General features: G+C 53.0%; 1 protein-coding gene across 1 annotated transcript; it reads right to left on the reverse strand.

The window, feature by feature from the left end:
• Positions 1-25,825, reverse strand: CAND2 (cullin associated and neddylation dissociated 2 (putative); the record flags this gene model as incomplete). The annotated part of the gene is made up of 15 exons (XM_079794468.1): positions 1-1,545; positions 3,405-3,512; positions 5,645-5,809; positions 6,082-6,251; positions 7,578-7,673; positions 9,178-10,680; positions 11,004-11,145; positions 11,961-12,253; positions 14,166-14,308; positions 14,488-14,593; positions 16,016-16,281; positions 18,265-18,388; positions 19,003-19,157; positions 20,607-20,750; positions 25,758-25,825. The coding sequence occupies 15 exons, from the start codon at positions 25,823-25,825 to the stop codon at positions 1,318-1,320; spliced, it is 3,711 nt and encodes a 1,236-aa protein (XP_079650594.1). The 3' UTR covers positions 1-1,317.
• Positions 25,826-26,264: the final 439 nt, after the last annotated feature.

Raw genomic sequence — 26,264 nt, forward strand, 5'->3', positions numbered from 1 at the left:
ACCAGCCTTGGTCAGCTCCAGTTAGGTCTGGGGAAGACTTGGCCCTCAGACCAAGGTAGGTTCTGAGACTTCATTGAAGGACCTTGCAGCTTGGATCAAGCTGTTCTTAGTCTCACTTTTTGTAAAGTTGAATAAATTGTTCTGTGGTTCTTGTGGAGATTGAGAAAATGCATGAAAAGGATCCAGGTAAAGGTCTTCATTAAATTCTTGTTCGGTGTTGAAATAGCACCATATAGCTTCTGTCCAAAAATACAATACAGGGTGACACCCTGTATTAGCCATGCCTGGATGTAAGGCTTGCTCTGAGTAGATAAATGTCTTACAGGTTGACTGCTTCCTGTTCAAAACCTAGTATGAAACATTTGTGAAGTAAATGTTGGTCATTTTCATGATGTCTTTCAATTGACTTGGGACATGTACTGATAAATGGTGTGACTACTGACGAAGAATTGTGCAGAGAAAATTGTAGCTTAGGATCTCCTTTATTAACCTATTTTCTGATAGCACAGAAAATTCTTTGGCCTGTCGCATAATTCTATAAGAAAGTTTCTAAAAAGGACACATTCAAAACCTTAGGAGGACAAACCAACTGGTTATGCCTAGGTGGGGTGACATGAAAGATGGTTTGTACTTAGTAGTGCTTTGCTGTTTACCAGTTTATTTCATAAAGTTTTGAAATTAGAAAAACACATTAGGTGTAATTCACTACCCACACACTTCCCCCTGCAAGAAAACCTTTCTGATTTATAACTGCCTATTGGAATCTATTTTTTTATTCTAAAATGAATAACTCAAAAGTATCTTGAGTTTTTAAGATGCCCAGCCAAAGCACTAATTCTTGGTATTATCAATTTAATCAAATGAATTGTAAAATGAGAATGGTGTGACAAATACGGGGCACTAGTGGGAAGAAAGGCCAGCCTGCTGCCTCCTAACCTCACAGCTGTGAGCACAAGAGTAAAGACTTAAGTATTTTGTGAAGCAGTGCCTCACCAGCTTGAAAGAACTAGATCAGTGTGAGGTCGCATCTACCTTGTGATGTGAATTCACACAGAAATTCCACCCCGGTGCTGTGAATGGCTGTCCTGAGTTAAAGGTCCCAACTGTTGGCAGCCTTAAGCTCCAGGTTGGGGAACCTATGAGTTAGGGTCCCTGGAGAAGGCACTGTAAACCCCAAAGAGGAATAGGAGGGCCCCCAGGGAGATGAAAGTAGGGGTAAAGGCCAGTGGCCTTTGGTGGTGGGAGAGAGGCTGAGACCTCAGGCCTGGGTGGGCCCCCTTCTCTTGAGGAAGGGCCCATCTAGGGGGTGGGCTAAGACTAGCTGAGCTCCATTGAATCTGTGTTGGGAGCTGAAGCAGAATCCTTCTGGATGCTCTCAAAGAGGGTGGCAAGTTCGGGGTTGGATCTGATTTGGGCAGAGAAGTCAGCCATGATGGGGCTTTTCCCCACTTCTGGGATGGTCAGCAAGGCGGCCACTGCTCTCATGGCAGAGCGCTTCAGTTCATCTTGCTTCTCGAACTCCTGCTTCACAGAACCAGCTTTGACCTAAAGTGGGAAACAACAATGAGCCATCCTTTATTGAGTCTGTCCTTGCACCACAGTCTGGCTTCCTCTCCACCACCTATGGCACTCTCCCTTGCTTCACAATCTATGGTTGCAGCCTCCTGAGGGTTCCCTCCACCTCTGGGCTTTCTCATTCAAATCAGCTTCAAAGTCACCCAAAGGGCCTCTGAGTAGCCAATCTAAATTACCTTTATTTTTTATAATAAATCCAAGGTGATAATCAGTGCAAAATGTTCACTGTTACCTCATCCCCACCCTCTCCCATTTAGAGAATCTTAGAAATTCTCCTATGCTTATGGAATAAAGGCCCTCCATGATAACCCAGACAACACTAGTCTCTTCCCCCTCAAAATCTAATGGTTAAGAGCTTGGTATGGGGTTGGACAGTCCTGGGTTCAAATGGCTCTGCCCGGTGAGAGCTGTGACTTCAGGTAGAAACTTTTGTCCCTCACTTCCCCAACTATAAATAAAAGCCTCCTCTTATAGGGCTGCTATGAGGATTAAAGGACCTTGCAGGCCCACACCCTTCTCTGAAACCCGTAATGCCAAATGTGCTTTTGAAATTAAGGAATTTGAGGGGTTTTAGAAAGGTGATAGTATGCAGATAATCAGGCAATAGTCTGATACAATACCCTGTAATCAAATACACTAGTATTTCCCCCACTAAGTTTAGGAAAAAATTTAAGAATATTATGAATATCACAAAGAGGGAAATAAGGTCATAAACAGCCTGGTGCCCGTTAAAGTTAAGTTTTGGTGCCAAACAAGTTACTATAGTCTTTTAGTTTCCAGAGCTTTGTAGGATTCAGAATTGTGGATGCGGGATTGGGGACATGGATGTGACAAGCTCTCATCACTGTGCTCGACAAATGGCATCCCCTGAGCAACCAGACGGAGTGGCTTTCGTGCAGGCCTCAGATGAAAGTGAGTGAAGGGTGTCCTGACCCTGCGATGCCATTTGCAGCTCCTTCCTGTGACCTGGATTTTTCTCCATGCAGTACGGTTCAAAGTACACCAGAGATATTTGGCCACAGAGACCCAAGAGTTCAGTAGGCCTGCAGTACCACTGTTTTCCTTGACTTCATACTAAGTATATGTTAAGAATAGAAATTTGCAAGGCAGGTTTCTATTAATAAGTTACCAATTTTATCTGTTTTATCCACATAAAAATTTTTTTTGAAAAGGTGTTACTACTTGGAAATTACTGCTGTATGGGTGTCTCTCCTCGTTAAGCTCCAATCTAAAATACTCTGCCCTCTTTGTGATTAAGTCTTTTGCTCTTCCAAAACTCAAATTAGTTCTTCACTCAATAGGTATTTACTGGGTAATTTACCCTCTAAGTGTGCCAGGCTCTGTTCTCAACACTGCAGCTTTCCATGAGACCTTTTGCCCCGGATCCCTACACTGGACCCTTGAGGCACTCCAGTCTAGCAGCAACTCTGCCCCATACTAATCAGTCAACAAATTATTTCTGTCTAAGAGTGCCTCAGTTTCCCAATCCAGATGTGAGAAGAGGGAGCCCATCATGTTCAATGCTGTGTCCCTAGTACCTTACACAAGGCCTGGCACACAGGAAATATTTAATGAATGACAGAGACAGAGCTGGGTTTGAATCCTAGTTCTGCAATTTACTAGCTGTGTAGCCTCAGCCAACAACTTGGCCTCTCCGAGCCTCTGTTCCCTGTGTATACAATGGTAAGAATAAGAAGTAATAAGAACTACTTCATAGGATGACAATGATTAAAATAAGCCCTTCCCACACCACCTGTACCTTAGGAGGTTCTTGGTAAATGGTAACTGAACTATCAGCAGGGGGCCTACAGGGCTGGACAGGGGCTTACTTTGGCAATACAGGTGGCCCTGAGTGGCTCAATGAGCCGGTCCACCCTCTGCAGGACGGGCACAGGACACAGGGTAGCCAATCGTGCGAGCATGATGAAGGTCAGCATCTGCCCAGGAGGAAGGAGACAGTACTTGGTGAGATGGCCCAGGACCAAAAGAAGCAGGCCCTGGGGAAGATCCAAGACTCTGGACCCAATACCTGGAGCTCAAGTCCAAACTTGAGCACTAATTCCCACTCACACCCCTGCCAGTGTCTGGTAACACCAACTATGCCAACTAGATTGTCCTGAAGAAAATCAGATCAGAAGAGGCACCAGGTGCGGGGGCGGGGGGTGGGGGGGAGAGTGCAATTCTCAAGCTCAGATACCAACTGGGCCAGGCAGGTACTGTTCATGAGTGAAGGGGGCCAGATGGGAACTGGGAAGGAGTAAGGAGTCTACACTCCAGAAGCAGCTACTAAGCTCCACCCTATTGTGGCTAGATGGGAATGTGGCCCAGACTTGACAGACTGTTTTCAAAAGAAACCCTGATTTTCATGTATATCTCTCAATTTTTAAATGTTGGCACCTGATTTAAACAAAAACTATGTGAGCCAGCCCTGGTCAGGTAGCTCAGTTGGTTAGGGTGCTGTTCTGAGACACCAAGGTTGTAGGTTCAATCCCTGGTCAGGGACAAGAGTCAATCAATGAATGCGAAAACAAGTGGACCAACAAATCAATCTCCCCCCCTGCCCCCCCCACTCTCCCCCAGGCCATCCTCCACATGGTTCAGGAACCCTCTCTCTAAAATCAATCAATAAATAGAAAATAACAACTTTATGAGCCAATGAACATGCCTACAGGCCTGGATTCAGCATGCAGGAGAATAATGATGACCTCTTTTGAAAATGTTAAAATCCTCACAAACGATACACAATATAAAGGGAGGTTGTTTGGAAATGAATATGTCCTGTCCATCCCCACCAGCTATCTACCCTGCCCTCCACATGCCCCACAGCAAAAGAAGACTGGGGCAGAACAGCAAAAAGCTATGACCCAGGGCTCCTCCACTTCCTGCCTTGTGTCCTTGAACTAGCCAGGTCTCTGGTTTCTCCCCTGCAAACTGGGCATCTAAACTCACTCTCCAAAGGTTAATGAGAAGGCTTGATGAGATAACCGTAGGTTGCTCAATAGATGTCTCACCCACCCTCCTCAGGACCAAAAGGGGCTGGATAGGAAATACGGATTTCAAACGACCACCCTTTATACTGTGTATCATTTACAGGGACTTTACCATTTTCAAAAGCGGTCACCATTATTCTCCAGGCTGAATCCAGGTCTGTAGATGTATTTAGCTGGTTCACACAATTTTTTTTGTTTATTTTTGCATTTTTAAAATCATCCCAAAGTTTGCGCTAATGCCCAGGCCCTGTCCTGTGCTCCCTGGAGGTCAGGCAAGAAGGGCATTGGCCAGAATGGGAAAGAAGAACAGAAAGACTTGCTCAAGCATGGGAAGAACCCATTAAAAATAACTCACTTTGATCACGCAGTGGGTCTTGGCCATCTTTCACATCAGTACACAGAGAACTAGCTCACTCTTTAATGTGGCTAGGATTCCATGACTGGAGGTACCCAGTTTATGGAGCCAGTTCTCCGTAAGTGGACATTTAGGTAGCTGCCAGATTTTCCCAATTACCAGAAATCAGTGAAGAAAAATCTTGAACATAAAACTCTGAACATGTGCAGGAATCAGTCCAGAGGCTCATGGACATGGGAAGGCTGGGTCAAAGGGTATGTCTGAGACTTATAAATTGTTCTAGTTATTGCCAAACCATCCAAAGAGCTTGCCAGTGTAGACTCCCACCAAAGGTGTTTGAGACATGGGTTCTTTTTTTTAAATATATTTTTATTGATTTCAGAGAGGGAGGAAAAGGGAAAGAGATAGAAAGATCAATAATGAGAGAGAATCACTGATCGGCTGCTTCCTGCATGCCCCCTACTGGGGATCGAGCCTGCAACCTGGGTATGTGCCTTTGACCAGAATCGAACCCAGGACCCTTCAGTCCGCAGGCCAATGCTCTATCCACTGAGCTAAACCAGCTAGAGTGAGACATGGGTTCTTATCAGAAAAAAACAATACTGCTATTTTCATGGGGGTTCCTGGGGTAGGAAGTGAGGGACAAACAAGCAGTGGGCCCAGTGGTGCCTGGCTGTCCCCTTGGTATGGGGTGGGCATGGTTCTGGCAGGGGGCTTATCCTACCCGGATATCATAGTGGTCCTTCAGGCCATCCTCCACATGGTTCAGGAACTCGCAGATGACCAGCTGGCCCAGACAGCTCTCGAGCAGTGAGTACATGCACTCGAAGGCTGCCTTCCGCACATCCAGCCCATCATCCACTGTGTGCTTAAAGGGCCCCATCTCCACCTGCAGGAGGGAAGGATGTGACCCCAGAGTATAGGAACACCTCCCCTAGTTCCTGCTGCATACCCCACTTCTGTTGCTCATTTTACCTGTGAGGAGAAACTGAGGCTCAGAGTGGATTAAGTTGCCCTGGCAGGGTCACACAGCTGGGAAGTGGAGGGTCCAGACTTGACCTAGGCCATGGAGCCTCGTCATCTGATGAGTTGGACCCTAATCCTCAGCATAGCCCCACCAGTCAGTCCCAAAGCTCCCGCTCAGTCCTCCCCCAGCCTCACCTCTCGGATAAGGTCTCGGCGGATCTTTGTCTCCCGGTAGAGGAGGGGGAGGATGTCATTCAGCAGGTCCCGGACCAACGAGGGCTTATTGTGCACGGCTGAGTTGAAGAAAGTCAGAGTGGCCCTGCGCACGTTCAGGTCTGGGTCCTGCAGACTCTCCATGAACTCTCCTGGCGGCAGAAAAATGAGAGGGGATGTGAGAGCTGGCACAGCCAAGACACAAACCATCTCTACCCCCAAATCAGTTACCGGGTCCATGTGAGTCATGCATACCTGGCTGAATGGGGGTGAACATGTTCTGAGCATCTACTTTGCACAACAGCCTTCAAAGTCCAGATAAGAATGTGGACTCAAGTCTGGCCTGGGTTCAAATCTAAATTCTACCACTTCCTAATTCTGGGACCTTGGAGAACTTCGATATCCTCATCTGTAAAATGGGGATAATAGCAGTATCTATTCTGTAGCAATGTGTTTATGACTTAAAATGTGGTAGTATATAAAGCACATAGCAGAGGACCTGGCACAAGGCAAAGATCCTACGAATGTTAACCTGATATTATTATAGATGAGGCGCCTGAAGATCAGAGAGGTGAATAAACTTACACAAAGTCATACTTTACTGAGCATATCTTTTGTATAGTTTAGACTTCTTAATAACTGTGTTAATGTTTTATATATTCAATAAATAAATAAAATCAAGAACTGGTGCCGGCCTATGTGCCTCAGTGGTTGAGCATCGACCCCTGAATCATGAGGTCACAAGTTCAATTTACGGTCAGGGCATATGCCCAGGTTGTGGGCTCAGTCCCCAGTAGAGGGCATGCAGGAGGCAGCCAATCAGTGATTCTCTCTCATCATTGATGTTTCTCTCTCTTTCTCCCTCTCCCTTCCTCTCTGAAATCAATAAAAGTATATTTAAATATATATATAACAACAACAACAAATACCCATAGGCTTGGAGCTCTGAAGAAGTGAGCCTGGTCCTGCAGAGGCTCCAATGAAGGAGGACTAAGCCTCCTCCCAACGAAGGCTCCTTGAGCTCCTCAGGCCAGAAGGTCCCTCTGACAGGGACAAGTCAGGGATCCACTCTCCCTTGCCATGGTGCAGCCCTGCCCAGCTCGGTGCCCACTGAAGCCAAAGTGTTAGAGAGGTTGGTAGTTTTCCTCTTCTAAGAGCTTGTGTGGTCATGGAGCACTTTCTCCCTCAATTATACTACATGGAGTCTCCAAAACCTTAGAACTGCAGATTTTCATGTCCCCATTTTACAGATAAGGAAACTGAGGCTCAGAGGTGAGAAGGGGCATGTTGGGTTCACTCAGTAACTCAGTGGCAGCAAAGGGGGTTTGAACCCAGGCCCTGCTGCTGTCATGATGATGAGATGGTCTCCTGCTCTCCAACTCCCTTCAGTTTATGTGTAAAAAAAAAAAATCAGCTAAAGCTCAAGGGCTGTGTAGGGGACTGAATGGGGCTGGAGACAGAGGGGATGCTCTACTCACCAATGAAACTCTTTAGGAGGGGGTCAATGGGATGGGGCTGGTCCAAGATGAGGAACTTGACCGCTGTGATGACAGTGCTCCGGGTGTTCGGCTGACCTGCAGGACAAGGGGCAGTGGCTTGATGAGGGGCAGGGCCAATCCTGGATATCCACAGGTCAGAAGATGCCAAGACTCTCCTCTGCTTCCATGGAAGACAAAAATATACCTCTCCCCACCTGAAACTCCCCAAAATCTTTGGGAAAGTCAATGCTACCATTTCCCTTGGCAGCCTAGAATCTTCCTGATTCTTCCTGCTGCGGCTGAGAGAGTAAAACTGTCCGTTTGTAGGTAACCACATTGCCAGATACAGAGAACCAAGAACTCAAGAGCAGCCCAGCCGGTGTGGCTCAGCAGCTGAGTGTCGATCCAGGAACCAAGAGGTCTTGGGTTTGATTCCCAGTCAGGGGTCAGGGCACATGCCCGGGGTTTCCGGCTCAATCCCCAGTAGGGGGCGTGCAGGAGGCAGCCAATCAATGATGTCTCTCTCTCATTGATGTTTCTACCTCTCTATCTCTCTCCCTTCCTCTCTGAAATGAATAAAAATATTTTTTTTTAAAGGAAGGCAAGTGAGATGGAGACTAGAGTAAGGGGCTTACAGGGAGAGGCAACTGGGAAGTCTCGTGAACTCACTAGAAGCAGGCCACCAGTTTGGCTCTGAGCTTTCCTTTCCGAAACCAGTGGTAAAAAGAACATGGGACTGGTTAGCTGGTTCAACAGAATGCACGAGGCAGAAACAAACCAGAGCTTAGAAAAGGCAGGGCTGCTCCTCATCCTGAGACTCGCCTCTCAGGGGTCCTTGTGAAGAGCCCTGTGAGTGTAACAGGGAATGTCCTCAGGGAATGCTCTTCCTGTTCACGCAGGGGTGAGGGCTACACAGCTGCTCTTATCAACCCAGCAGGGGCTTAACATAACCACCAACATAGCAACAGCAGCAGGTACGCCGTGTTGATTAGGTACCACAACACTATACAACGCACTCTGCCTACCTTATGTGACATGATACTCCCAGTGACCCTATCGGGGACCAGCTGACCAGCTCCAGGCCTGGAGGCCTTTCGTCCTCAGGGGCCCAAATAGCCCCACAGGTACACCTATCTGCTTTCTTCCTCCCTGAGCTGTGGAACACCCTGATGTGCCCTGATCTGACCACCCAGAACCTGCCCCCTGGTTCCTGCCCGGCCCTCCCCAAACCCCAGGGCATGGCATCCAATCTCAGTCTACATTTCCATTTGCTCCTGACTCAAGCTAGCCCCTAAAAGCTGCACTCCGCAGCTGCAGTGCCTCGCCCCTCAGAGAACTGCTTTTATTAACCCTCGCCTGGAACATGAGGGTGCTGTCCACACCAAGGATTATGAAAGTGGCATCATGAAATGTTTATGTTGAAGATCAAGGACTCAGTCTCCTCCATTCCGGAGATCTCACGGGAGGAGGCCTGTAAGTCTCAGGAAACAGTGTTTCACGACTCCTCTGCCTTTAGCTCACACACAAGACACTAGCTCACTTTGTGTGGCATGCTCAGAAGCTCAGGGGCAAACTGCCCACCAGTGATCTGGGCGCATACCTGCAGCAAGTTGCTTCCGGAGTCGGGGCAGAAGGAATGGCGGGTTCACGAGAACAAGCTTCCCGATGCACTCAGCCACTACCCCCCGGGTGCCCTCCTCGGCCCCCTCGCAGCGCTGGAACAGCAGGGCCCAGATGTCCTCGGCGTAGGGCTTTAGGCTCTCAGGCTGGGCAGCCCCCAGGGCCTCCCTGAGCGACTGCAGCAGCAGGTACTGCCGCCTGGGCTCGGCCTCTATCTGTCCCAGCAGGAAGGGCAAAAAATCGGGCAGGTTCCCAGCGCCCACACGGCCCAGTGCATAGGAGGCTGCAGCCCTCACGTCCTCACTGGGTGACCCTAAGGCTTCCAGGAGCACAGCCTTCAGCTCCCGCTGGGGGCCGGGCCCGGCCACCTGGCCCACCTCAGCCAGCGACAAGAAGGCCAGGACCTTGACCCCCGTGCTGGAGTTGGGTGACCTGGCATCGCAGACCAGGCGGTTTGCTGTGCCTGCTGCCTCCTGGGGACAGGCAGCTGTGAGGGCTGCCACACACCGAGCCAGAGAATGGAACACCTGCTTGTGCAGGCCCGGCCCGCTGTCCACAGCCTGGTCGTAAACAGGCGCCGTGAGCAGGCCCATGAGCTTGGCGTAGTCCACACACGGGGGCCGGGTCCCCACCAGAGCCTGCAAGAAGCCTTGGGCAGCTGCCAGCACACCTGCTGGCAACAGGGGCGAACGCAGCAACTGCAGCAGCTCTGAGAGCACAGGGCCACTGACCTCAGCCAAAGAGGCTGGCTGGGCCTGGGTCACTGTGGTTAGAAAGTCTACAGCCAGCTGGGCCACATGCATGTCACTCTCGCTGACCAGGGCAGGCAGCTCCGCCAACACAACCCGAACAGCAGATGGAGGGAGGCTGAGTCCCTGGCGCTGGGCCAGGGCGTCCAGGGCAGCCAGCGTGGCCAGCCGTAGCGCCCGTTGGTTCTTGCGCAGGAATGAGGCCAGTATGGGCAGTGACTCGGCCAGGATGGGCTGCAGGTCAAGCTGCAGCGGGGACCGAGCCACGAGCGTCAGGGCCTTGACAGCAGGCAGCCGGGTGATCTCATTCCGCAGGCGGTCCAGGAGGAGCAACAGCGATGGCTGCAGGTCATCCCCCAGCCGGTCACCCAGGTGGCCCACGAGGTGGCCCATGCAGGAGATGGCCCGCTCCTTCACCTCCTGGTCCAGGTCGGTGGCACGGAGCCGTGCCAGGGTGGCTGCAGACATCTCTCCAACATATGGCTCGGGGTCCAGCACCCGAGGCCTGTCCAGGGGCCACAGGGCCCGCACCAGCTCCTGTAGCACCAGCAGGGCCTCGGCTGCGATCTTGTAGAAAGGGTCAGACACACAGGCCATTACCGGAGGCAGGAGGGTGGGCAGGTGTGGATGGAAGGCCTCAGCAGGCTCTGTGCCCAGCAGCCCCTGCAGGAACGCCAGAGCATCCATCCGGATGGTGGAGGAGTTCGAGCGGTCCGCCAGTGAGAAGACGATGCCTGCGGGATGGGTGCGAAAATTATGGGCCACAGACCCTGACCCAACACGGTCCTCCCTGGGTGCGAGGGTGGAACACCCACAGGAGTTTGAGCTGGATGGCTCTGATGCAGCAGATTCTCAGAGGCCAGGGTTCGGCTGGGGCCAGGGCTGAGGGACACAAGGCCACCTGAAGCCAGGATGTAGGGCCCGCACTCCAGCCTTGTTCTCACGGCTGGCAATGGGGAGCCACTGTATGTTGCTGAATAGGGGCACCCTCAAGGATTGGGGGCCAGGTTCTGGAAGAGGCCCAGGACAGCAGATACCAGGTTCCAGTCCATCCTACCTGCTACCAGCACAGGCATGTGCTCTGCCAGGCTGCCAGGGAGGATGCCCGCCAGCTCAGTGAGGAGGCTGAAGCATCCCTGGCGGACCCTGACACTCCGATCTTTCAGCTGCCGTTGTAGGGCCTTGATCACAAGGGGCACCTGTGGGCAAGTGAGGGGACGTCAGTGACCACCCGGGGAGCTTCCACACCCCAACTCCTGAGGGGCTTTGCTGGGTGCCCATTGGGGACCCCAGCATGGAGAGGATCGCTCCATCCCAACCTTTCCATCACTTGCCCTGTACCAGACACCTGATTCTATACTCAGACCTTCTGAAGCAGGTACTACAGCTCGGCCCACTTTACAGATCGAGAAGTAGGTACGGAGAGATTAAGTAACTTGCTCAAAATGACACAGGCAGTCTGGCTCTCACCCCCTACACCCCAAGGGCCCATTCTCTTCCCCAGCTGGGTTCTCCCCGGATGAGCTCATCTGCTCCCCAAGCTCCAGATGCCAGCACACAATGACACCCGATCTACACTGTCAACACCAGACGTGAGTGCTGACTGCCCCCCCTGATGTCTCCATTTGAACATCCGAGAATCTTGGACATAAATGTCCGGAACAGAACTCTGGACATCGCCCTCTTCATGTTCTGCCACCTCGGGGAACGGCACTCCATGCTTCAGCCAGAGCCTAGCACTCACATGCCACCTCCCTGCCCCTTCCTCCACATCCAATCTATCAGCAAGACCCCAAAACTGAGGGGTCCAAGGGCAGGGCTTTTATTGGTCCTGTTCCCCACTGTGCACCAGCTTGATGCACAGAGCCGGGCACACAGTGGGTGCTCAATATGCACACGCCAGTGGATGGATAGATGGTGGGGTGTGTGGATGGATGGAAGGGTTGTGAGAAGGTGGGAGGGTAAGATGTGAGTGGGGGGGGGTGGAGGGGGAGAGAGGTGAAGGTGTGCCCACCTGTTCTCGCAGCATGTGGAGGCTGCTGCCAGTCTGGGTAGGCTCCTCAACGGCCTCCACCCATCCCTTCGGGGGCCGCGTTTGCCGAAGCAGCGTGATGTAGGCCACGAAGACATCAGCCTTGACGTTCTCCTCACGCTCCCTGAAGCGGCGGATGAGCGCTGGCGCCAAGGTGCAGTGGAAGTTGGGTAGCAGGTCAGGCCGAGAGCTGATCAAGGCTGCCATGCACTTGGCTGCTGCCCGACGCACCTTCCAGCTCATGTCATCATCGTCACTGTACTCGTCCTCACTCTCTGGGGCAGGAACCAGACACCCATGGAGCCCTGCACTCTGTGGCAGATGGACAGGGAGCTGCCTGCCCCACCCAGGAGGTCTCCCAGGGTGGAGAGGTGAAGAGGGAGCCAAGCCCGGGTTTCACCTTTTGATGATCACTACTTACACACTACAGGGGAGGGCAAAAGTAGGGTTACAGTTGTGAGTCCATGAATCACAGAGTGTATTCTTGTATTCTTGTTTATTAATTACTGTATTTTCCATATGAACAACTGTAAACCTACTTTTGCCTACCCCTGTAATAGGAATGTTACCTACCATTTAATGAACACCTACTGTGTGCTGGGGATGGCACCAAGCACGTCAAATCCACAAACTCATTTTAGCCTCACAACGACCTTGTGAGACGGGGATTACTTTCCCATTGTAGAGATGAGAAAATTGGGGCTCAGAGGGAAGCGGCTGGCCCCAAGTTACATGAGCAGGGAAATAGCTGGAATTAAACCAAAGTTCTCCTCCTGCCTCCATATTCCTCCCTATTGTGACTATACCAGGGAAAAACTTGACTTCCACGTCTTTAATGAGGACCTAGAGAATCCATTTGGGGCACAAACCCATCCTTTGGTTTCAGGACTGGCTGTGTAATGTTTCATTTATGGGGATTCCAGAAGGAAGAGGTAAAACAGGGCCTCCTTTTGCATTGCCCACCCCACCCTGCCCCAGCCAGGGTCCTGATTGCCTGGCTTCCAAGCAAGAAATGCTCTGTTTGTGTGGCTTCCTACAAACAGCTCCCCTGAGAGGCCAGAGCCCACACAGTGCCTTGAACCCCATTTTATAGATGAAGAGATGTCTAGAATAAAGATCAGAGATAATGAGACTCTCCTGAGGGCACACAGCTCGGGAACAGGATAGCTGAGATTCATGCCCACGAGGCCCACCCACCTATAACACCTATGGAGACACCCAAGGCTCAGAGGGGCATGGTCCTAGTCACAGGCTCAGAGGCCACAGTATTCTTACCCACACTGCTCTGTTGACGACTCAGCTCTCAGAGCTGGCATCTGGACAAGCCAGCTTGTCCCACGGGATGGTCCCATGGGTGCATCCTGGCAGCTTAGCAGATGTCCCTTCTGAAGGACCATTATTTGTTACCTCCACCCTATGCCACCCATGAAGAAATATCCACAGTTACTGACAAAAAAATATCCTGTTACTGACAAAAAAAATGCCCGATCTCCCTGGCTTGGTATTCGAGGCCCCAACATGACTGTCCAATCTTGTCTCCCACCATCCCATCTCATTCCAAGTACCCCATCAGACCCCAAATCCTTGGCCTCCATGGATGCCCTGCTTTGAGAACATGAGGGGCACCCATCTGGGTGACGAACTGGATCACAGACACAGAAGGAAAGTAGCCACTGAGTTCATTCCCCATCCAGATGTCATTCTACCATCCGAGCTTCACTCCGCTGGGTTAAAGGATTATCTCTTGGAAGCCATGACTAAAAGGGCAGCGATGCAGGGAAGTCTAACAGACATGGCTCCAAGTCCCAGCTATGCCACTTCCTAGCTGTGTTACCTCAGAGCTGTGCTATCTCAGGCAAATCACTCCTCACAGTCTCAGTTTCCTTGTCTAAAATACAGGGCTAATAATAAACACCTGGTTTTCTAGGGTCCCTGTAAGGAACCTGAAATAAGAGAGTGCTTGGGACACCGGCAGATGCTCAATAAATGTTAGTGATTACTACTACCCTTACTGTGCAGTCAGAAAGGATGGGGACAGTGGAGAATCCAGATTGTGGAAGGCAGGGCTGGAGCCTGAGGAACAGCTGGGATCAGGATAAGGGCACTAACTGTGGCCCATCTTTGGCTGGGGAAGGGGGTCCCAGGAGGGCTGCACTCATTTCCACCCTCCTCAAGCGGGTCACCCACCTTGCTCACTGAATTCACTATCCTCTGTCTCCATCTGCTCCTCATCCCCGTCACTGTCATAGTTATAGTTGGGGTCATGTTTCATGTACTGGAGGCACAGGCTGGTTACATTGGGCACGTGAGGGCCCATCTCCTTGGGGCACCTGTGAGGTGGGAGAGGGAGGCTTTGGTGGACCCAGGCAGGACAGGGTAGGCAGTGGGGCCCGGGGATGAGTCCTGAGATCTTACTGCTCTGAGGCCAGCATCCTGCCCCCAACCCTGCCCCACCAACTTCCCGAAGAAACTCTGGGGCCCCCATCTCCCAGCTTCCCACGGCACCTACCTCCTCAGGAAGGCTTCAAAGGCCTGGAGGCAGGACTCCCGGAGCTCATCATCATCCAGGTTGCAGAACTCCTCCACCAGAGGCACCAAGCGGTCCAGGTGGGCCCCTGTAAGGCCAGGTGGGTCCCTGAGGACAGGCCAGCCCCTCTCCCAGGCTCTCCTAGCCCCCAACACTCAGTCTGTCCCTGCACCTGCATCCTCAAACTCAACTCAGAGGCTTCAGAGTCGAGCAGATGTGGGTTCTAGCTCTGACGTTGCTACCTATGAGTTCTGGGAGCCTGGGCATGTCACAGCACTTCTCTGACCTTGGTCTACTCATCTTCACAGCAGAGACAACAATGCCTACCAGATAGAGATTTTGTGAAGATTAATACGATGCAGATCAAGAGCTTCGCCCAGGTCCTGGCACAGAGCAGGAGCTCAGTAAGTAGCACCTGTTGCTGAAATGATTACATGTCCTTGCCTTATTTCCTGTACTAGGTTGTAGCCCTGGGTGGAGAAAGGGGAGAAGCAGGTACTGCCCTTCGAGACCAGACAAGAGGGGCCCTTGCCTGATCCCTGGGCTTTAGAGGGTCCCCTTTAGCCTTTCTCCAGCGACACCCTTCCCCACTTTCCTGCCCCCCCCCCCCCCCCCGACCCTGAACCTTTGTCTGGGGCCTGTGCAGGCCTCTTTCCTGGGTCCATGCTCCCAAGAGTGGCCAAGGGGTGGCTGCGATTTGTCGTGAGAGGGTGGAGAAGAAGAAGGGCGGGAGTAGACAGAGTGTGGACTGCGGGCTGGGGTCCCCAGGTGTGCATAAGGCCGTGCTCCGGGAGAGAGCCAGAGGGAAGGGAGGGGCAGACCATGGCTAACTCTACCCACACTGACTTTTTCTAGCCCGGAACTCCAAGGCGTTTGAGAATAAATTCAAACCTGATTGCAGGATTCCATTTCCATAAAATTAATTTATGGTCACAGAAAACAGACCGGTGGCGGGGGGGGGGGGGGGCGGGGGGGGGCGGGGGAGGCGCCTAAGGAAGAGATGGACTACAGAGGGCACAGGAAACGTTTGGGAGTAATGGGAATGTTCTGCATCTTGACTGTGGTAGTTCCATGGCTGGACCCAAAGGCGGAAACACACTGAATGGTGCACCTAAACAGTGTGCTTTATTGTATGTATATTCTCCCAGTAAAAACTTCAAAAATTCACACCTGGCTTACAGGTTGTTATGAAGGTATATTTGTCGAAATAAGAAGATAGAAATATTTTTACTTTTTAAATCTTTAGTACATGTGCTGCCAAAGCGAGCACTTGTTTATTTTTAAAACATTTTATTTGCCAGTAAGTTTGGTGACATGGTTTATAATGATCTGAGGCTCAGAAGCAGATGGCTCTCAGGGCCCCCACTCTCCCCTTCCAAACGATTAACCCCGCCCCCTTCTAGAGGTGGCCCGCCCCAGGCCCCGCCCCCTCAGCCTGGGGCCTGGCTCCGTTCCCCAGCACCTACTCGCCTAGACCCCGCCTCCTTGTCCAGGAACCCAGCTCCCTTACCCAGGCGGTGGCCGGCCTGGCGGCCTACGCTGCCCAAACACTGGATCAGGGTGCGGATGGCAGCGGGGCTGGCGGGTGCGCGTGGGCCCGGCAGCCGGTCCAGCAGGTGGTCGGCGAGCTCGACGAAGAGGTCGGTGCTGCAGGCAGCCGCCAGGTGGCCCAGGGCCCCGACAGCTCGCTTGCGCACGGCCAGGCGTGGACTGCTCAGCTGAGGCAGGAGACATTGCAGGAGGCTGGCGTGGAAGGCACCGAGCGGGGGGCCCAGCCTGGGGAGCCGGAAGGGGCGTCAGGCGGGCCCACTGGGTGAGCACCCTGAGCCAGGCGCCTCATCACTCCCCATCCTCTCCTGGCCGGCTCCCAGGAATTTAACAGCCCAATTGCCCTTGTTAAATGGAAAGGCACCCTGCAACTGTGTGGTGTGATTATTTATTATTATTACGTAAAGAAAGCAGAGAGGGGAAGGGACTTTCTCAAGGCTACCCAGCCAAGAAATGCAAGGCCAGAACTTGAACCCAGCTGTCCCGGCTCCCGGCTTGGGAAGAAGGCACAATGGTAATAGGTATGGGGGGGGCTACAGTGAGGCTGTCCTGATTTCCTGGGAGTCTGGACCTGGCCTCAGTGTCCATCCCCCACACACAGACCAGAGCAGTCTAAAACCTACTCCTCTGCTTATCTCCCTCAATCTCCTTTATGGCTCCCCAGTGCCCTCCGAAAAAGCTGAGCTCTGAGCTCAAGGCAAGAGGCAACACAAGAGAACGGTTTTTATGCGGGTAGAAGGCAGCCCCTGCCCACCTCAGCAGCTTCTGTCCTCCCCTTTAGACCACGCTTGTGCATTTTCTGTCCTCAGAACTTTTCTTCTTTCACTCTGCACTAACACATTGACCTCACCTTCCCATCTCTCTCCCTCCAGCCCAGACCTCTCGTCTGGATTCCATTTATTTATGTGTTTACCTATGTGATAGGGCCTGTGCTGGGGGCTCAGGTGAGCAAGACAGAGTCTGCCTTTAGAACCTGCCCTATGACGTTTTCAGGTGAGTGGGGGCCTCCCAGGTACCTCAACTTCAACATGCCCCAAGGTGAATCCATCGCCTTCTTCCCCGCACCTGTTCCTGCTCCCAGAGGGCATCCACCACAGCAATGGCCCTGGGTCTGTGCCCCCAGGTAGTAAAGCCAGACCCCTGGGCATCATTCTTGAGTCTCTCTCTCACCCACTCCAAGCCCTGTGGAGTCTACTTCCAAAATACAACCTGAATTCACCTGCCTGCAGAAGCCTCCAAACCAGTCTCCCTACCTATCCCACCCCCTTCCATCTACCGTGCACACTGGAAATAGGATGATCCATCTAAAACTCACAAATATGCACGTGGCATTCCTCAGCCCCTGCCACAGACCCTCCACGGGCTCCTTACACCCTCAGTATAATTGTTACCTCACCCACCTCCAGCTCCTGCCCAGCCCGCAGGCCTCATCTCTCCACATCGCCCTCTCCAGCCCATGAATGCCTGGCATAACCCCTGGGACCTCAAGTCTTCTCCTGCCTCTGCTCTCTGGGCCAAGCGCAGTCTCCTCCTCCAGTGTCCCCCTGGTGCCCGCCCAGGCCTAGTCAAGTCCTGCCCACTCTTGAAGGCTTATCTACCAAGACCCTCTCTAGGAAGGGTCCCCACCCTCCAACTGGGTTAGGGTCTCCTCCTCTGAGCTCCTACAAGCCCTGCTCTTACCCTTACTGGGGTTCTTACTCTACTCACAGTTGATGTGTCTGTGAGCTCCTTTCTAGGAAGGACCAAGACTGAGCCACGCCACATTCGCAGAACTAGTCCAGCACCTGACATTTCTCTGGCCACCAAGTAGGTGCTCAAATCTTGGGAGGTTGAATGAATGAATGCTTAAAAATGTTCAGTACAATTTAAAAGAAAGGCCCAGCTATATTAGCTCAAAAGAAGAAAGAAAAGAAAAAGAAGGGGGTGAGGAAGAGGAACACACCTGGGCTTCAGCTATGGAGCGACCTGAGTTCAAATCCTAGGTTCTGCCATTTACCGAGAGTGTGACTTCGGGCAGGTCACCACACCTCTCACAGCCTATAAAATTGTGACAAACGAGTTCTCCTTTGCAGGACTGCAGGGCTGATTAAGGAGCCCTGAGCACAGGGCCTGGATTGCAGAAGGTGCTGGGTCTGTGGATTTAAATCCTTCCCTGTCCCCTTTGCTCCCCCTCCTACCCCGATCCTTCTTGCCCGGGGTGGCCTCCTGCACCTGCTCAGCATGTCAGAGAGGATGTCCAGGGCTTCCAGCTGCACGGCCACGTCCTCCTGCTGGGCAATGGCACTGGTGAGCTGGCCGGTAATCTTCCGGCACACGTTGGTGGCCAGGCCGGAGCCTGCACAGAGCACAAGATGGGCATGGTGAGTTGCAGAGCTGGCCTCTACCTCTGGTCAGCCTTTGATCTGCTGACCCAGGAAATCCAGAGCCTGCGTGGTCCCATGCTTGACCCAAAGTCCTGACCGAACTTAAGGTGACACTCAGGGAGCTAGAATGGATGGGCAACCTGCTGGCTGGTTCACCCCATACCCAACCCCTCCTTCCACCAGGGTGAAGGGAAAAGTTAAGCATTTCCTTTCCTGGACTCCCTTACTGCTAGGAGGGGCCAGATGACCCCATTCTGGGGGTTTAGGGAAACACATGTTTTTCTTATAAAGGGCAAGAGACTTGGACAGAGACTCAACCCGGTCCTACTTGAGCTGCTAAATGAATTGCTGCAAAAATGGAACTGCTGATCCTCTACTTTTTTAAGATGCCACGAGTTACATTTTGTAACTTGCAGCTAAAAGCATTCCTGACACAGAGCCATGAACTTTAGATAGGGATCTGAATTCTCTGCCACCGACTAGCTGGTTGACCTTACATAAGTCCCTTCACCTCTCTGAGCCTCAGTTTCTTTAACCATAAACTAGGACAAATAATTATAGTACCTAGTTCCTGGGGCCTGGGTACCTGTGGCTGCAGGGGGTAACTCCGACAGGACAGTCTTGAGGCCGATGCCAGCAATATCACGGAGCTGCTCCTTGTCTGACCGCATGTTGGCACAGAGAGCATCCACGATGGTCTCCACCTGGTACTCCTTCACTTTGCCCACCAGAGGACCCAAGCTGACAGGGAGGGAATGAGGGGGTTCAAAAGCCCCAGGCTCAGCCTGAGTCAGGCTGCCCCTTATGTTCCCTCAAGCCAAGTCACTGTCCAACTCCACTGGGACCCCAAGAGCTGCTTTGCAATTCTTCTCCCCGTAATTTTTGCACTATTTTAATATACCATAAAATTTCCAACAATGTAATTATCAGGTAAACCGAAGGAAGATTGTACTTTGTTTTCTGGAAAACTTTACAAGGAGATAGTCACCATTTCAGAAAAACGTATCACTAAGAGCAGTGCCACTTGTAGTATCTGAGTCCCCAGCATCCTCACCTTCCTGTGAGTCTGGGCACTCACAGTGAGCCTGGCTGAGGTGCGGGCTTCTTGCGATTTCATTATCACTCTGCTGTCAAGCCCGAGCACTTACTGAAACACATACTATTTTACTATGAGCCACAGTCCTTCTATTTCTTCTTTACGTTACAGTTGAGGGCATGATATATACTGCTTTGAAATGGTGTAGAGGCAGGTTATAATATGTGTGAATTTCACTTCATGAGAGGAAAAGGGTACTTCCAACTACCTGCTGTAAAAAGGGGATGTTGGTTGTGCTGGTGGGAAACCACAGTCCACCCTCTCTCTGTTCCATACCACACACCTGACCATGCCACGGTCCTGCATAAAACTCTTCACTGAATTCCCTTTGCTCTTTGAATCAAGTTGAAATTAATTCCCATGGCCCAGAATGCCTGGGCCCAGCTCACAGAGTACTGTTAAAGAGGCAGTGCCCCAATCCTCTGTTGACTATTGACCCCCGCCATTCTTCAGTGTCTGGCCCACCCGTTCCCCTCCCCCCGCGTCCCGTCCCCGCCTCCCCCCCACCCCCCACGTCCTGTGCATACTTGAGGACCACAGCCTCATGGTGCCAAGAGCAAAGGCTTTTGGGGCCATCATGTCCCTTTAGCTCTCACCATGCTGGTGCACGCCAGCCTGACCTTCCAGTGCCAGCACCTGCATCTGTACCTGAGCACTTTCTCTGGCTGGAGGTGCCAGGGAATGCATTACCCTCCACCCTACCCCAGGAGTAGCCCTCAGTCAAGGACTGACAGAGAGCTGGCACATGGGAACACTCTAAGGGGCCCCCAGTAGGGCTAAGCTCTGCTTGTCCACAGCAGTAACTTGCTTGATAACGCAGGCTTTATTGGCTTTCTCCCTTCCCTGCCTCACGTCCCTATTCCTGGGGTCACCCCTCAAATAAACTTACAATTGAATCCTTGTTGCTGGGTCTACTTCTGGGGGAACCCAGACCAAGTCACTGTCCAACTCCACTGGGACTCCAAGAGCTGCTTAACAATTCTTCTCTCAGAGACTGTACCCCAAAGGGGCAGGGACCCCTGGGGAGCTCCCCGACTAGGGGAGCAGAGCCAGAGGGTGCCTCCCTGTCCCCCACCCCCAAGGCCGACACTCACCACTTGACTGCCAGGTTCTGCACCTCCCCATTCTTGTCCTCTAGGAGCTTAAGCAGCATCTTTACCACCTTGCGCTCACTGTCCTCGTCCAGCTGGATGGAGTCCTTCTGCAGCTCTGACATCAGGTCACTGGTGGCCATGAACCTGGGCAGGGAGGGCAGAGGAGGATTTTCAAGCAGCTCCCGGGCCCCAGTGATTTGGGACGTTCTTAGGGTTCTCCCAGAAGAAGACCTTGATGCAAAGATTCAAGGGAAAGTAGGTGATCCAGGCTGTGGACATAGTCAGGCTCCCACAAGAAGACGCATGTGTGAGAGGCACCAACTGCACATTGGGGCCGACCCGGAGTGGCAGAGCAGAGCACACTAGCTAAATGCTTAGGGTCTCAAGGTCGGAGGCTCTTGCTTCTGCCATTTAAACAAATGTGAACTTGGACAAACCACTCCACACTGCTGAGCCGTGGTTTACCTGTCTGAAAAACGGGGATGAGAAGAGGATTTGCCTCATGGGGTCGTATGGAAGACAAAATGAGACAATGCATGTGATGTGCTTAGCACTCAGTGAGAACTCAGTCCATAAACACTCAGTAAGTGGCACTGCCCTTGTTGTAAAGACACAGTACATCATTCGCGTCTCATTCATGCTAGAAAGTTGAACAGACACCTTTCAACAAAGTCAGGTGTCAGCAAGAAGCCTCTCCACCAGACAGGTGGAAGGGGCTACCCCTGCCCACTTCCACTTCAGCCCCTGCCCTTAGACCAGTGGCTCTCAAACTGTAGCCAGCGTGAGAACCACCTGCAGGGCTGCCCAACACCGCTGGGCCCCACTCCCAGGGTTTCTGAACCAGTAGGTCTGAGCTGGGGCATTTCTAACAAGTTCCTGGATGATGTTGAGGGGCAGGGACCACACTCGGAGAATCACTACCCTTGGCCATGCTGATGGGCCCGAGCATGTCTTAGACACTGATGTCAGCAGCTGACCAATCCCCAGCTGTGGCTCCTGACCTAGGTGGTCATCAGAGTCCAGGGCTACCCACCCCCAGATGGGCAGATCCGTGTGGCCTGATGCCCTTGTTCAGGGCATTTGACCATGCAGTGGCAGATTGAGCTGCAAAGTCATGGAGAGTTGGGCTGCAGGGGGCACTGTGGAGCACCACTCCTGCCAAGATTCAGAAAGGAGGGCAGAGTCTCAAACTGGCAGCCCTCAGCTGTGTCCACCTTGCAAATGTTTGGGAGAGTTGTCATAAATGTAATGATTTCCAGATTCTCTTGAAAACAGAATATTTGAATACAATTGGGCCTACTGTCCCTGGTGACAATAACTGGCTCTAGTCAAGTCATGGCTGCCCTCTTTAGGTGGGACACACACACACTCCAGGCCACCAGGTTCCCGTCAGGCCCACTCCACCTGCTCACAGGCTCTTTCAGGCCCTGGAGAGTGGACATTAGAGGAGAAAGCAGGACAGAGCAGCAAGAAGAGATGCCATGAAGTCAGGATCAAAGAGCGGTGGCCCCAGGAAGCTTCCAGCTTTTGCTGACCCACCAGGCCACCCCACTTCCTCACACCAGCCTTGCTTTCTGGCTTGAGCCAGTCAACCAAAAGCCTCCTCGTCCTCTCTTCCCCTCCACCTCCTGCAAAACTGGTCACAGTCCGCCTCATTTTTGCAGGCGCAGACCTGCTGCTGGATGTCATGATGGCCCACACCATCCTGTTACCAGGAGGACACCTGTCGATGTCACCGCTGTTTATTTTTAATAGTTGGGATAAGCCTCAAGCTGCTGAGAGAAGGAAGGAGTGGCAGGGCTGACTGTGCCCACCTCTGGGCCTGGCCATCACAGGAGAAGCAGCCAAGATAAGGTAAAGGGAGAGGCTTGGGTCTGAGCCAGGCCAAGGCCTGGGTGAGGCACATGCACTCCTAGGTCTGTCCAGCTGCAGGGGCATTCTCAGAAGGCAGGCAGGGTCTCTAAGCTGCATTGCTGCTGCAGTCCATGGAGAGCCAGCTCAGCCTGGCAACCCAAGGGATGTGCTCCTTTGCCCAAGATGCGCCTTCTGTCCCTTCTTTCCCCTCCACCCGCTGAAAGCCTATTCATCCGCCAAGGGCCCAGCTCAAATCAGCCTCAGGGATGACTCCTCTGACCACCTGCCTTTCCCCCTTACCCACACTCTCTCAGCGCACCTGGTTCCTCTGGACAGGACCCCTCAGAGAACTGCGCCCCTCCATCAGGTACTTCTCACACCACCCTGCACACTTGGTCACCAATGTGTCTCCCCCATTAAATGAGGAACTCACGGGGACGTGTCAGTTTCATCTCTGGGACTCCAGGCCCAGCATAGAACAGGTCCAAAGAGGGCCTGGGGGGGGGGTGGGGGGGAGGAGGTTGGCAAAATGAAGGCAGGAAGGGAGGAAGGTTAGATAGAGTCAGCCTCTAACAGGGCTCAACGCCGAACAGCTGTGTGAAAACCTGAACTCAGAAATCAACCCTTCTGAACTATGCCTCAGCATTGCAGACACCCCCACCCCAGTTCCTGGAAACACGTAGCTCTCTGAGAAAGAAAGCTCCACTGTGTACATGTATGTGGTGGTGATAGTGGGGGTGTACAGGAAAGTGTTTGACTTGGTAGACAAGAGCTTGAGCACCAACGTTTGGCTTTAAGTGAATACACTGGTCTTGTCACTTATCAACTGGGTGACCCTGAGCAACTGACTCCTCTCTGAGTCCCGCTTTTTCCGTCTAAAATATGAGAATTTTCTTTGCCCTACTTCATAACATCCTTGGGAGGTGTGAAGAGGGCAATGAGTTCTTAGCAGACGAGGAATCTAGGCTCAGAGAGGTTGCAGGAACTGCCCAGTGTCACACAGCAAGTTGGGAGGAAAATCAGCCCCACTAGTCAGTTCCCCTGGCTCCTCAACCGATACCACTGTGTTTTCAAGAAATGATGTGGCAATTCCTGCCAGACCCTGTCCCCCACCCCCGCAGTTTACCCATTTCCCTGTTAGAGTCAGAGTGGGAACGGGGCAGCCTCCTGCCCACAGAGTGGGGGCCCCGGAATAACAGGGATCAAAGACTTCCTCCACCCTGCCTGGGACCTCCATTTGCAGTCACTGCTTGCCTCCAGGATCCAGAGGACACAGTCTCCGTTTCATTCCAGAGAAACCTTAGAGGAGACTCAGCTGAAACACTCAGCCACATGGGTGCCTGGACAGCTGGTCAGCAGGACCCAGCCTCTCTGGTATTTGGACTTTAAAAATAGACACCATCCTCTTATGCCCGAGTCGTTTTAAATGTTCTCAGGGCCGATGGCAGAGCAGGCTGAAAGGGCTCCTTAGGCTCTAGGTGGCAGGACCAACCCCTCCTGGAGACGAGACCTAAGGTTCTAGAAACAGTGGCACAAATCCCCTCAGCTGTGTGACCGCAGGCAAGTCCCTTCACCTCTGCAAGCCTTTGGAGAACAGGAAGAGCAATCGTTATCGCCCAGGTGGACAGGTGGACTGATGAGATGACACTGCAGAGCACAGCAAGGAGCCTGGGACACAGAAAATATCCACTGAGCACTGACTGGGTACAAAGAGCAGGCTCTGGGACGAGAAAGGAAGCTCACAGTTTGGTGGTCCAGGAGCCCTGGGTCTCCCAAGGCTGAGATGTGACCTGGCAGAAACATGGGCAGAAGTGTGGGAGCTCAGAGGAGGTGCCTAAACCTGCCTGGGTGTCAGGAGGCATCCCAAACAGGTGACAACTGAGTAGGAGCTAACCAGGTGAAGGGGGAAAATGAGGACGGGGAATAGAACTTCCAGGTAAAGGCCCAGACTGGGGAGAGAGCATGGCAGATTTCTGATAGGCACCAAATCATGGGTCCATTTATTAAGTGCTTACCTGGTGCCAGCCACTAATCTAAACATTCCACATGCATGAACTCATTTCATCCTCACACCAACCCTCTGAGGTGGGTTCTATTAATATCCGCATTTATAGAAAGAGAAGCTGAGGTTCATGACGGGTTAAGCAGCCTGTCCACGGTCACACAGCCAGGAAATGGTTGGGGCCAGGATCTAGAGCCAGAACTGTGGCTCAAAGGCTCTACTAAAGCTATATCAGAGGCTCTTGAGGGGTGTGGAGGAACGGGTTTCCGGAGAAGGCAGAGGGGTCAATCCCCTCACCAGTCAGGCGGCTGGCATCAGAGGGCCTGTTAGGATCTCAGCCTCTGTGTTTTGGTCCTCCAGTCTTCCACTTCCTAGCTCTGTGACTGCACCTAGGCCCTTCATGCCTCTGGACCTCGGTTTTCCTATCTGTAGAATGGGGATAAAGTGATGGAATGTTCAACTAGTGGGTGCAGCTATATTGGTCTCTGCAGGCTCCTTTCAGCTCAGAGGGTCCAGAATTGGCTGTGTGACCATGGGACACACATCCCTTCACCTCCCTGGACCTCAGTCTCACCCACTCCCCCAGGTTGAGGGGGTTGGACCAGAGGTTTCCTCCATTCTTTTCAGCTCTGTTCCTGTGTGGCTCCCTGATGCTGGCGGAAGGAGGAAGAAGAGGAGTGGGCACACAAAACCCAGAATCCTCCACCCTAACCATCATCTATCTGTGCCTGCAAAGCCACTCAGCCCAGTCTCTCCCTTCAAGCAGTGTCAAAGAAAACCAGGGAAGGGAGGGGTGAGATGGGAAAGGGGGCCCTGATGTGCAGGGAGAAAGCCTGGAGTGATATGGGGAAGAGCGAAGAGGGAGGAGGGTGCTGAGGTTATCAGTGAAAAAGTCAACCCCGGGGTGTGATCCCGGGAAGGGGCCGGGTTCCAATGCCGGAAAGAACAGGCAGCGCTCGGGACCCTCGCTTCACTGTGGGAGCATCAAATGCGGGCCGAGACGGGGGCTGGGCACCTATGCAGAGGCAGGGTGCAGAGGGGGAGCTGGGGCTTGGATGGGGGACAGGGGCAGGGACTGAAGTTTGCACGGCGGGAGGTGAAGCAGAGCTGAGAGTCACCCTCCGGTGGGGGCGTTGAGGCGGGAGAGGTGTGGGCTTCACGCCGGGGGTAGGGGTGTGGGGGTGGGGGGAGGCAGGGGCTGCGGGGCCTGGGGGCGGGCCGGCGCTTCGGGAGCGGAGGAAGACCGAGGGCTCCGCGGAGGCGGGGCGGGCAGCGGGGCGGGCGGCGGGGCGCACCTGAAGTCCTTGTCGCTGGACGTCATCTTCTCCAGGAGGCTGGAGATGTGGAAGGCGGCGGTGCTCATGGTGGCTGCGCGCCGCTGGCGGCCGGCGGGAGGGAAGATGGCGGCGCGGGCGCCCCCCGCCCCGCCTCGCCGCCCGGCTGCGCTCACCGGACAGAAATAGCAGCCCCCGCCCCGCCCCGCGGGCTGGTGCTCCGGCCTCGGCCGCCGCCGCCGCTGCAGGAGGCAGAGCGGGGTCCGTGAGGGGCTCCGCAGTCCCGGCCAGCAGCGGCTCGCATACTCCCAGCGACGGGGAGGTCACTACTTATCCCGGGACAACGCCTCCCTGTGACTCCTGTGGGCCCCGGCTTTTCCCCCTGTGCCCCTCGACCCGGCTCGGTGGCCTAGGCCTGGTGTCACAGTCTTAGGTTGGAAGCCTAGTTCTGCCAGTCCCCGTGCTGTGTAGCCGCGGCCAAGTTACTGTGCTTCTCTGAGCCTCCGCTTTCTCCTCTAAGCGTTCAGG

Source organism: Cnephaeus nilssonii, assembly GCF_951640355.1.
Source record: "Cnephaeus nilssonii genome assembly, chromosome: 17".
Classification (NCBI taxonomy): Eukaryota; Metazoa; Chordata; class Mammalia; order Chiroptera; family Vespertilionidae; genus Cnephaeus; species Cnephaeus nilssonii.